Below are 12224 nucleotides of genomic sequence, written 5' to 3' on the forward strand. Positions count from 1 at the left end.
CCCATTGCTATGAAACTTGGGCTCTTCTGCTCAGCAGAGCAGCCATAATGGCAAGAGGTTCCTGCCCCAAATCTGAGACCTGCTGCTCCCCACCAGCTGGGAGAGGTTCCCACTTCAGCAGGTGGTGGGAACTGGACCAGCTGAACGTCTTGGGATGCGGTGTTTGTTGTCAGAGCAAATTCAGGTGGCTAGGTTCAGGGGGAAAACCGAGACCTGTGAGGAGCTGGGGCTTGCTCGCAGCACGGCCGCTTCTTGAGCTGTATTTTCAGGGGCCTGGAGGAGTTCTGCAGCTTCTTAGCCTGCTCCAGAGGAGCTTGGGGACCTCTCTTGGCCATGAGGGACAGAAGACAGTGGTGTCTTGCACAGCCTGCTGTGTCATTGGGTGTCATTCAGCACCCTGGAGACCCCCAACTGGGTGCCCATTGATAGATGTCACCTAGTCCTGGGCTCTCATTGGCACAAGGTTCCTAGCTGGAGTTTGGGTCACTTAAACCACAGTCCCACCCCTTCCCTCCACTGCTCATGGGTCAAAAAGCAAATTAGCCCTCTCCCAAAATTACAAGATTAATTGCGGGTTGGATCAGGGAGCTGTACTGGCTTTGGGTTGGTGTTGTCAGTATGACCTCTTTCCTCATCCATATAATTTGACCCTCCCTGGAGGGCTTTGGTCCTTGTCTTGCAGCAAAGTGGGAGTTAGAAGCTTTTAGGGGGGATACTGGGAGAAGTCTTCACCATGCCGTGTGAGCTGGCAGCTTTTGGGGCAGAAAGGAGGGCAGGTGGGCATGGGAACATGGGTGGAAGGGATCTCGGAAGGTCTCCAGTACACCACCAGATGTATCAGCCTTGTGTTGGCCTGACTGAGGCTGGCAACATCCATGGATGGAGATCCCTCCCCTCTGCGTGCCCAGCCCAGGGGTGCACAACCCTCCCGGAGAAGAAATATTTCCTCACCTGAACCTCCCAGACCACAGGTTGTGGCTGCTGACGTGTTAAATCTTCACACAACTGTTTCCTTCTTGGTCAGCATCTTCTCCAGGAGTCCAATGCCCCAACTGTCCCTTGGCACAGATACTCTGAGCAGGGACTATCTCTCTGGTTTGCTGAGACGTGCAGAGGAGAGTTTTAAATGAAACCCTCATTCTGCATCACTCAGCATGCTGCCCTTTGGCCATTCAACCAAAATACTGTCTCCAGGAAGGAAGACAAATATCAGATAAATCTGGTCTACAAAGAAATTGGGGATGGGGAAAAGCTCTCTAGCTTTCCAGAACAGCTGTCCCCCTCCAGCTCCTGCCCCTTCCTGGGCAGCATCCCCGGCTCTGGTGATGCTCAACAGCAGCACTGACCTTGGTGTGCGATGAGAGGTTTGGTTTTTTACTTAAAACTTTATGTTATAAGGAAATACGAGATGTGCTTAAAAGTCTCCTTTCTGCAATGGGGGAAAACCACTGGGTTTGTGCTTGTCCAGCGCCCTGGGACTTTCTGGTCTCTGCCTCCTTCAAGAAAATAAGCTCTTGCTCTTTCCCAACTGTGCTGGCCCATGGCCAATGTTGTATTGTGCTTGGAGTTAAGATGCTGGTCCTGGCCAGGGCTAACCTGGGAGCAGAAATCCCCTTTTTCATAGAGAAACCCGTGAGTCTGGGCATGTTTCTCCACCTGGGATCCACCTCTGCTCATTTGAGCCACATAAGCACGAGGTGACCCATCAGAGGGATTTATTCTCCCACTGGGATCCAGCCCCGGTACCCAAAGACCTACAAATTAACTCTGGGGCTGGCCCCTGAGCTGTGGCTCTCCGGGATGCGATGGGGTGAGACCAAGCATCTCCCGTGGTCCTTGCAGCCAAGGACCCGGCCGAGCGTCGATGCTCTCCCCCAGGAAGGGGGGCAGCCGCTTATTTACTGATTCAGCATCGCCCGCTGCAGTTATCTCCCTGACGCATGGGGCTCAGCCTGCTGGAATCCCTGGCATTTCTACGCCAGTGCCAGTCTCAAGGTATTTTAAACACGAAGGAAAAGTCCTGGATCCGCCGGCAGCAGCAGAGACGGGGCATCAGCTCCCAGGGCGGGGATGGGTGGGAGGTTTTACACTGGTCCCTAAAGCTTCACGCGGGTGGATTTGGGGACGTTGAGTCAGGCACAAGCCAGTCCCAGCTCCAAACACGGTGGGATTTCCTCTAGGAGCAGGCTGGGTGATATCTGTCCCTAAAACTTTCTGTTTCTTTTCATTTTCCCAGAAATAGCTCAGCCGCTCCAGATTAAACGTCCAAACCAGAGGCTGTCCCTAAGGCTTTCCAAGGGCATCCCAAAAGATGGAGCAGGATTTGGGGTATGAAAGGCAGCATCCTTCGTACAGAACCAACAGGATGCTTGCAGAGCCCTGGCAGGGGAAAAGAGTTAAAGGCGCTCAAAAGAAGGGACAGAAACTCCAATAATGAGGCTTGGAAAAATTGTAGGGTTTGTTTTTTAAGCAGCTTTCCCCGTTTCCCAGCTGTGAGGAGCTGGGCAATGCCCAGCCCTGCTTGCGGGGGGATGGGATACAAAGCGGGGTGCTGCAGCACGGGGAAGGGAGCGATGGGTGCAGCGAGGCTTGCCGCTGGCTTCTTCTGCCCTGTTCCCTCGAAGGCAACAACACAAACCCAAGCCAAAGAGCTAGGGAAGGGCAGCAGAGATAACAAAGGAAGGTTGCGGCTCTGCAGCCAGTGACCTCACTGCTGAGGCTGGAAGCAGGGGGGGTGTTTGGCCCCTGGCTGAGAACGGCCACACTCGTGTCAGCGGTGAGGGTGCTCCGTCAGCCGTGGCGGGGTCAGTGCTGAGTGAATATCTGGATCCTGGCCCCGCTGGGGAGTGGGGAGACGCTGAAAGCCCCTGTTGGGGCTGCGGCCGGGAGCACGTGGGTTCCCGGCCCCCAAAACGCATCAGCATCGGAGCGGAAAACCAAAATCCCAGGGGACCCCGTGGCGCTGGGCAGGGATGGTCCCCACTGAGGGGACGGGAAGCACCCGGATTGGGATCCTGGACCCCGCTCCTGTCACCCCCCCAAGCAGCCTTGAAAAGCCCCTTATCACCTTATAACCTAAACAAGCCACTTTGTACCAGTCTCCCCGTCTCCGGCTTCTGCTGAGTTTTATAAACATCTTGCCCAAAGAGGCTGACGAGGATGTTTTCCCTCGCCTTGGGCAGCCCGGGAACGGGGGGTCCCGGCACCCCGGAAACGACTCAGTTGTGCCTCCCCTCACCCCGCACCCACGAGGGCTGGCCTTTGGGTGCCATTGGTCCCCAAACGGGAGCCCAGGGGCGGACGGCTCCTGCTGCTGAGGGGATATAAAGGCTGGAGGAACAGCTCTGGTGCTCCGTGCCAGGGTTTGCTGGAAGAAGGAGGGATGGGACCGGAAAGCGGCTTTATCCTCGCTCTTCTCTGTTGGGCGGTGGGCGAGGTGGCTGCCTACCCACCCTGGGATTTCTCCTGGGGGGCACGGGCAGAACCCCATGCCTGGTCCTGGGTGGAGGACCCCCAGTCTCGAGCCATCTCCGGCCAGCAGCCAGTGGTGGTGCAGTGCCAGGAGGCTCAGCTCGTGGTGACGGTGCATAGGGACCTCTTCGGCACCGGCCGCTTGGTCAACGTAGCTGACCTGACGCTGGGGCCGGCGGCGTGCAAACATTCCTCGATGAACCCTGCCCACAACACCGTCACCTTCACCGCCGGGCTCCACGAGTGCGGCAGCATCGTGCAGGTAAGACCTTCTCCCTGCCTCAGTCCTTTCCCCAGCCCCGGGATCCCGCCTGGCACCCCTTCACCTCCCGGAGCAGCTCCAGGCTGCGGGACCAAGCGCCGGGCATCCCTCTGGGAACACCCCAGGGGAAGGATGAGCATGTATTTCCTCCAAACCAGAGCATTTTTCCCCAAAGCTGCTTTGCCCTTTCGGCTGGAGACACGCCAATGGCGCAAAGCCCCCATGTCGGACCCATTTTGCTCGTGTTTCAGCCCATTAGGAAGTTTAACTTGCTGAAAACAGAGCAGGGCTCCTTCTCCATCCCCTTTTCCCTGGCTTTTCCCCCCTTTCTTTGGATTTCCCCAGCATTTCCCAGCTGGGAAAGGTCAGATACGCAGCTCAGTGGTTGCGGGAGGTGGGGCAGCCTCTTGTTGCAGATGAAAATATTTGACACGGTTATGATTTCACAGCTATTCAAAATGTATAAAGCTGGCTTTTTGATGGTTTTCTGCCCAGATCACACCGGACTCCCTCATTTACCGCACGCTCCTCAACTACGACCCCAGCCCCGCCAGCAACCCCGTCATCATCCGCAGCAACCCTGCCGTTATCCCCATCGAGTGCCACTACCCCAGGTAAGGTCTCTCCATCCTCAGTACTCCCCACCCCGGTCCCCAGAGACCAGCACGGGGCCGGATCCTGATGCAGGGTGGTCCTTGCCCAGGAGGGAGAACGTGAGCAGCAGCGCCATCCGACCCACCTGGGCTCCCTTCAGCTCCACGCTCTCGGCGGAGGAGAGGCTGGTGTTCTCCTTGCGCCTCATGAACGGTAGGTGGGAAGCCATCCTGACCTGCAAACAGGGCTTTTCCGCCCTCTTCCCAGTGTGGAGGAGCTCGAGGACTCAGGACTGGGGAAGCCAACCTACCCCATGGCAAACAACAGCGCTCCTGCTTTTGGGCTGAGCTTTGGCTCTGGTCCTACGGGAGCTTGGAGACAGCCAGAGCCACCCCACTTTGTCACCTCGGCACTGTCTTGCAGAGGACTGGACTGCCGAGAGACCTTTCACTGGTTTCCAACTGGGTGACGTCCTCAACATCCAAGCAGAGGTGGCCACCGAGAGCCACGTGCCGCTGCGGTTGTTTGTGGACAGTTGTGTGGCCGCCCTGAGCCCCAGCACCGACTCCTCACCCCACTACGCCATCATTGACTTCAACGGGTGAGCCCTGGGGATCTGCCGGTGGCAGCGCTGGGGGGGCGCCCACCGGGATGCTGATCCCTCCATCGTCCCTTTCCCACCCCAGGTGCCTGGTTGATGGGAGGTCAGATGACACCAGCTCTGCCTTCATCACCCCTCGGCCCCGGGAGGACATGCTGCGCTTCAGGATCGACGTCTTCAGGTTTGCAGGGGACACTAGGAACCTGGTAAGGCTGTGGTGTCCCCCCCGCCCCAAACCAAGCCGGTGTCCCCCATGAGCGTGTCCCCACCTCTCTCCCCTGCCCTCCCCGCAGATCTACATCACCTGCCACCTAAAGGTGACCCCAGCGGACCAAGCCCCGGACCCCCTGAACAAGGCTTGTTCCTTCAACAAAGCCAGAAACACGTGAGTAGCCACCATGGTGGGGTGGGGCTGGTACCCACCACCATCCTGCATCCCCAGCGTGGCACGGGGATGCGTCATGGACCCAGATTTTGGGGGTGGTGGTGGTGGGACGAATGCTCTGCGGGGTGATGATGCTCCCACCCTGCTACAGCTGGGCACCCGTGGAAGGCACCCGGGACATCTGCAGCTGCTGCGAGATGGGCAACTGCGAGTCCTCCGCATTCTCCCGGAGGCTCAACCCCCTGGACCGATGGCCCAGCCGCCGCTTCCGACGCCATGATGCCAACGGTAAGGTCCCCATGGGGACACAGGGAACACTCTGGGGTGGTGGGAAGAGCCTACTTCATCACTTCTTCCTCCCCAGGGAAAGAGGCTGAAGCCGACGTAGTCATCGGCCCCGTGCTCCTCTCGAGGGATGCAGGCACTGTCGGAGAGCAGCAGGAGGGAGGTCAGGGTGAGTTCCCACCGGCTGCAGCCATGTGACATGGCCCTGGTGACAAGGTCTAACAGCCCCCCTTGTTTTTGCAGGTGGGGCGACAGCGGTGGCCAGCGTGGGGATGGGGCTGATGTACGTGGCGGTCGGTGTGGGGCTGGCCGGGGCTATGCTGGCCGTCGGCGTGGGGTACAGGAGGTGCACCCGTGCCTCGGCGTGAGCGTGGGGTGAGAAACCAATAAAGCCTGGGAAGGACAAACCGTGTCTGTGCTGTGATGGCACCTTGGGGACATCCATACCTGGGCTGGGTGGCCTGCCAGGGAGGGAGCACCCATCCCCGGTATGTGGCCGTAGGGGTGCTGGAACCTCCCAGTTCCCGAGGGGGGGGTCCCCCCACATCTCCACCCGGATGTCAGCCCTCCCCTGGGGCTCAGTTTTGGGAGCTGCCCTGCTCATCGGCGACACCGGGGACAGTCCCCCAGAGGAATCCCGGCTGTGTCCTCCCGGCCACCGCTCCTGGGGCGGGGGGGAGGGCAGAGCAGGGTGCGGGGGGGCTCTGGCTCAGCCAGGGAAGGCCCCCAACTCCTTCGGGAGAGCGCGTTCGTGGGGGGGGGGGGGACCCTGCTGGAAGGAGACAAGTGACAGCCCCGCAGCCCCCTGCGGCCCCGCCACCCCCTTCCTGCTGTCGTGGCGCTTCTCGGCGCTGCCCCGGCTGCCTTCGGTCCGGTCCTTCTCCCGGTCGGCTGCGGGCCCGTCTCTACGCCCCGCCCCGGGGCGGTGGACGCGCTCCCCTCAGTGTCCCCGCTCCCCTCGGGGCCACCACCCCCAACTCCGTCCCCGCCCCCGAGGTGGCCCGGTACCTGCGGCGGAGGGTCCCGGCGAAGGGGGCCGGGGGATGGAGCGGGGGGAAACCGGCCTGGAGGATCTCGGCGGCGACGGTGAGCGGAAGGGTCCCGGTAGCCCTGCCCCTGCCCCCCTACCGGGCACGGAGCCGGGACCCGAGTGGGGGGTCCCGACCCGAGGGAGGCTCCCCAGACCGGCGGTGCTGGTCCCACGGCCCCCGCCCCGGGCACAGCTCCGGCTCGCCCACGGGCTAGCGCAGCTCCCGCCGTCCGAGCCCCGCCGATGCACGCTCCAGCCCGGCGTCGCCTCGCCCCGGCCCCGTCGCCGGTGGGTCAGCCCCGGCCCCAGGGTCTGTATTTTCCCTCCGCCATCGATTTCAGCTCCAGCTCTGGGTCGCGTCAGCCCCAGAATCTCTATTTCAGCTCCAGCCCTACGTTACGAACAAGCGACAGGATGAGAGGAAAACAGCCTCAAGTTGCGCCGGGGGAGATATTTTTAGGAAAAAAATATATTTCCTGTATTTTAGGAAATATTTCTTCACTTAAAAGGTTGCCCGGCATTGGAACAGGCTGCCCGGGGACGTGGTGGAGTCACCATCTCTGGGGGTATTTAAAAGACACGTAGGCATCAATGTCTCCATGATCTTAAAGGTCTTCTCCAGCCTAAACGATTCCATGATTACTTGTTTCAGCCCCAGCCTCTGCCCCGGGGTCTTTATTTCAGCCCCAGCGTGTGCTGTATTTCAGCTCCAGCTCTACCCCACAATCTGTATCTCAGCCCAGCTGTGTTTGTTTTACCTCTAGCCCCACAACCTTTATTTCAGCCCCACAACCTTTATTTGGGCTCCAGCTCTGTACTGTTTTAGCTCCAGCCCTAAAATCTTTTATTTCAGCTCCAGCTCTGTGAGATTTCAGCTCCAGCCTCAGCCCTACAGTCATTATTTCAGCTCCAGCCCCACGGTTGGTATTCTCGCCCCTGTCCCTGGGTATTTATTTCACCTCCGAACGCACAGTGTATATTTCAGCCTGCCTCCAGAGTCTTTATTTCAGCCGCAGGGTCTTTATTTCAGCTCTAGCCCCGCGCTATGTATTTCAGACCTAGCCCTACATTATTTATTTCAGCTCTGGCTCTGCGTCGTTTCCCCTCCCGCCCCACAGCCTGTGTTTCAGCCCCAGCCCTCCAGCCTTTTTTATGGCTCCAGCTCTCCATCGTTTCAGCCCCAGCTCAGCATCTTCCCGTACCCCTCCGCTGCCGGTTGGGGGGTGCCGAACCCGGCAGGAACCGCGTCCGTCGGCCCCAGCCCAGCTCCGAGACCCGCCCCCCGGGGCCGGGCACCCCCCCGCAGCCCCGGGCGGGAGCGCTGGCAACGGGGGGACCCTCCGGCGGGGGGAACCGGCCTCGGGGAGGCGTTACTGCTTTAATAAAATAATAATATTTGTATTATCTTTAGTTAAATTACTATTGCTTTTATTATTCTCGTTAATTATATCACTACATTACTATTCCAGGCCCTCAGCGCTGCCGCCGCTCCCGCGGGAGCCGGGACCGACCCCTCCCCGGCTCCCGCCCCGTTCGGGACACCACCCCCCCGGGCAGCGGCCGGTGCCTTCCGCGCCGCTGCGGGCCCCGGGCCCCGCTCGGCGCCGCACGAACCTCCGAGGGCCGCCGCTGCCCCGACACCGCCGGGGAGCAGCCGACGAGACGCGGCCCCTTCCCCCAGTAGCTCCAGCCCGGCCAGAGGCAGAGACACGCGGCCGCCAGCGCTACCCGGCCCCGCTCCCGGCACCCCGCGGCCCGCGGGGCGGCATCACCGGCAGCACCCTCCGGCCAGCGGCCACCGGAACACACCGCGCATGCGCCGTACAGGCCCCGCCCAGCCCAGCCAATCCCGGCCCGAGGCAATGCACGGCCCGGCCAATCACGGCCCGCTCCTTCAAGCCGGCCCCGCCCCGCTCTTCTCCGCTCCGCCCCTTCTGGAGGCCCTGAGGGGGGGCCGGGAGCGGCCTCGCTGCGCAGCGCCCGCCCCCCATCCCCGGGGTCCAACAGCGCCTACCGAAGCCGCGGCAGCGGGGCCGGGACCCCTCGAGTCTGCTGGAGCGGCGGCGGGATCGGGGTATCGGCGGGGCAGTGGGGAGGGCAGTGTCGGATTGAAGGGACGGGCCGTGATTGGGCGGAGCAGGGGCAGGGGGCGGGTCCCGGTTGAAGGAGAGGGACGGGATTGGGCGGAACGGGTGGGGCGAGGTCGGGATGAAGAGCCGGTCCGGGATTGGGCGGAAAGATGACGGGGGCGGGGTCGGCATGAAGGGACGGGTCGGGATTGGGCGGAACGGGTGGGGCGGGGTCGGGATGAAGGGGCGGACCGGGATTGGGTGGAGCAGGGCCGAGGGGGGCGGGTTGAAGGGACGGGCCAGGATTGGGGGGAGCGGAGATGGGCGGGGCGGGAAGGGGTGGGCCAGGATTGGCAGGGCTGTGCGCTGCCTCGGGTCGGGATTGGCTGGGCGGGGCCTGTACGGCGCATGCGCGGTGAGTTCCGGCCGCCGCTGGCCGGAGGGTGCTGCCGGTGATGCCGCCCCGCGGGTCGGGGGGTTTTGGGAGCGGGGCCGGGAAGCGCCGGCGGTCTCGGGTCCCTGCCTCTGGCCGGGCTGGAGCTACCGGGGGAAGGGGCCGCGTCTCGTCGGCTGCTTCCCGGCGGTGTCGGGGCAGCGGCGGCCCTCGGAGGTTCGTGCGGCGCCGAGCGGGGCCCGGGGCCCGCAGCGGCGCGGAAGGCACCGGCCGCTGCCCGGGGGGGTGGTGTCCCGAACGGGGCGGGAGCCGGGGAGGGGTCGGTCCCGGCTCCCGCGGGAGCGGCGGCAGCGCTGAGGGCCTGGAATAGTAATGTAGTGGTATAATTAACGAGAATAATAAAAGCAATAGTAATTTAACTAAAGATAATAAAAAATATTATTATTTTATTAAAGCAGTAACGCCTCCCCGAGGCCGGTTCCCCCCGCCGGAGGGTCCCCCCGTTGCCAGCGCTCCCGCCCGGGGCTGCGGGGGGGTGCCCGGCCCCGGGGGGCGGGTCTCGGAGCTGGGCTGGGGCCGACGGACGCGGCTCCTGCCGGGTTCGGCACCCCCGAACCAGCCCCGGGAGGGGGGCGGGGCCGAGCAGGGCCGGGGGGCGCTGGGTCTCCTTTGGGACAGGGAACCGGGGGCCGAGGAGCCATTCCCAGCCCCCGAGCGCTGCTCGGGGCGGGGGTCTGTGGGTGGTGAGAGCGGGGCCGTGCGACCCTCCCCGGAGGTGGGGTCTGGTCGCGTTTGTCCCCAAGGATGAGATGCCGGCATGGAGCAGGCTGGACTCAACGTCTGAGATGGGCTTGGGGTGGGCAACACTGCATTCAGTGCTGGGACGCGCCGCTCAAGGTGACAGTGGGACAGCGATGGCAGCTCCTAGTGATCCTGGAGTGATGGCGGGCATGGATTTATGGCCACGGGAACAAGCAGGAGTGTCTTGTGAGCTAAAGCACCTCTGAGTCAGAGCTTAATGAGCCCGAGAGGCCATTAGCAGGAGAGGGAAGAAGCAGCAGGAGCCAAGTGGAGGTGATGCAGAGCCGGGGTGTCCGTCAGCAGGAGAGGGAACAAGGTGAGTGTCCCTCGGCTGGAGCTGGGCGAAGCAGGAGTGTCCGGTGTCTCAGCTGCCACCAAAATGACGCCAAGCTGTAAGGAGCTGGAGTGCAGGAGCTGGTGTTGAGATGTAGAGGTGGGACGTCCATCACCTGGAGCTGCAAGAAGCAGGAGCATCTCTGTCCTGGAGTGTCCAGTGTCTCAGCTGTCCCCAAAATGAGTGTCCTACAGTTGGAGATGCAACTCCAAGCACATGTGAAAGGGAAGCTGGTACCTGCAACACAACTCCCTCAGCAGAACAAACGCCGCCTGAGACTCAGGAGTTTTTCCCTCGGGGACGATGTGACCTACAAATCCAACCCAAGGCAGCTCTTGGGGGCTGAGAACACCCCACGCCACTAACACCACTGGAGATTTACCTTTCCGTGACACCGGGCACAAAACCACAGCCAGAACCCGGCATAACCCGGGTTGAGAGCGGTGAGGATGGACACCACCCGCAGGGGACAGGCACGGTGACGTGAGCAAGTGACTGATGAGCCCAGCGCTTAACGTGGGTGATTGCATCGGTCTGCACAACTGTGTTTCACATCCATAAACGTGCTGTATCGGGCATCAGGCTGGGGCACCGCTAAAATAAAGAAATGAAAATAAATAAATAAATACAAACAAAATACAACAATAAATCCCCTTGGTAATGCCATGCTGAGCAGCCTTGGCTCCCACCCCGGCTGGGGAAGAACGGATCTTTACACCAGAAAGAGAAGGAGCAAGCGAGCTCATCCATCAGCTGGAGCATCCCTGACCTGGAGAGTGCGGAGTTGGGACCCGAGGTGATGCCGAGCCAGAGCATCTGTCAGCCAGAGGGGGAACAAGAGGAGCTGTAAGAAGCCGGAGCATCTCTGTCGTGGAGTGTCCGGCGTCTCGGCTGTCCCTGCAATGCTGCAGGGCTGGACCGTCCATCAGCAGAGCTGAGAGAGCCAGGAGCTGGACAAAAAGCCAACTTGCTGCAACTAGCCGGAGCTGAAACAAGCTGGAGAATCTCCTCCCCGGTGTCAGGGAGCTGGGGCTGAAACGAGCCCGGGTGTCCATGGGCCGGTGTGTGCCTGGGAGGGAGGGAGGGAGGGGCAGGGCTACCAGGACACCCCCTTCCTCTCACCGGCACCGCCGAGGTCCTCCAGGCCAGGACCGGGGCCACTGAGCCCCCTCCTTGTCCCGGCAGCGGCCTGCAGCCAACTGGGGAAGGACCGGGCAGGAGGGAGCGGGGGCAGCACCGGGAACAGGAGAAGGGGGGGACAGGAGCTGGGAATGGGGGACAGGAGAAGGGGGGGACAGGGGAGTTGGGGGAGACACAGGAGCTGGCAATGGGGGACAAGAGAAGGGGGGGACAGGGGTGTGGGGGGGACAGGAGCTGGGAATGGGGGACAGGAGAAGGGGGGGACAGGGGTGGGGGGGACAGGAGAAGGGGGATCTGGGGGGTGGGGGGGACAGGAGCTGGGAATGGGGGACAGGAGAAAGGGACAGGGGAGTTGGGGGGCACACAGGAGCTGGCAATGGGAGGCAGGAGAAGGGGGGGACAGGGGTGGGGGGTGACAGGAGAAGGGGGAACTGGGGAGTTGGGGGGGACACAAGGAGCTGGTAGTGGGAGGCAGGAGAAGGGGGGGACAGGGGTGGGGGCGGACAGGAGCTGGCAATGGGGGACAGGAGAAGGGGGGGACAGGACATGGGAGGAGGGGACAGGAGAAGAGGGAGAAAGGGTTTGGGGGTGCAGAAGAAGGGAGGGACAGGGGTGTGGGGGGGACAGGAGCTGGCAATGGGGGACAGGAGAAGGGAGGGCACAGGGGTGGGGACAGGAGATGGCGGGTGGGGGGGGGATGGCAGAGGACTTGGCAGGGGGTGCCAGGAGCTGATGGCAGGGCCGTGGCTCTCACAGCACAAAGGATGTCCCCAAAGGGGTGGCCGTGTCCCACACCCCCTCCCCAGCCTGGGGCACTTGGGCTTGTCCTGGGGGCGTGCATCCTTCCCCCCGCCACCC

The 12224-nt window shown here is 62.1% G+C and overlaps 1 protein-coding gene across 1 annotated transcript; it reads left to right on the forward strand.

The window, feature by feature from the left end:
• The first annotated feature begins 3382 nt into the window (after positions 1-3382).
• LOC134520685 (zona pellucida sperm-binding protein 3-like) lies at positions 3383-5966 on the forward strand. Its single transcript, XM_063346399.1, has 9 exons — positions 3383-3733; positions 4229-4347; positions 4437-4540; positions 4751-4928; positions 5014-5134; positions 5222-5313; positions 5465-5601; positions 5678-5767; positions 5842-5966. The coding sequence occupies exons 1-9, from the start codon at positions 3383-3385 to the stop codon at positions 5964-5966; spliced, it is 1317 nt and encodes a 438-aa protein (XP_063202469.1).
• The last annotated feature ends 6258 nt before the right edge of the window (positions 5967-12224 follow it).

Source organism: Chroicocephalus ridibundus, chromosome 9 (assembly GCF_963924245.1).
Source record: "Chroicocephalus ridibundus chromosome 9, bChrRid1.1, whole genome shotgun sequence".
In the NCBI taxonomy this organism is placed as follows: domain Eukaryota; kingdom Metazoa; phylum Chordata; class Aves; order Charadriiformes; family Laridae; genus Chroicocephalus; species Chroicocephalus ridibundus.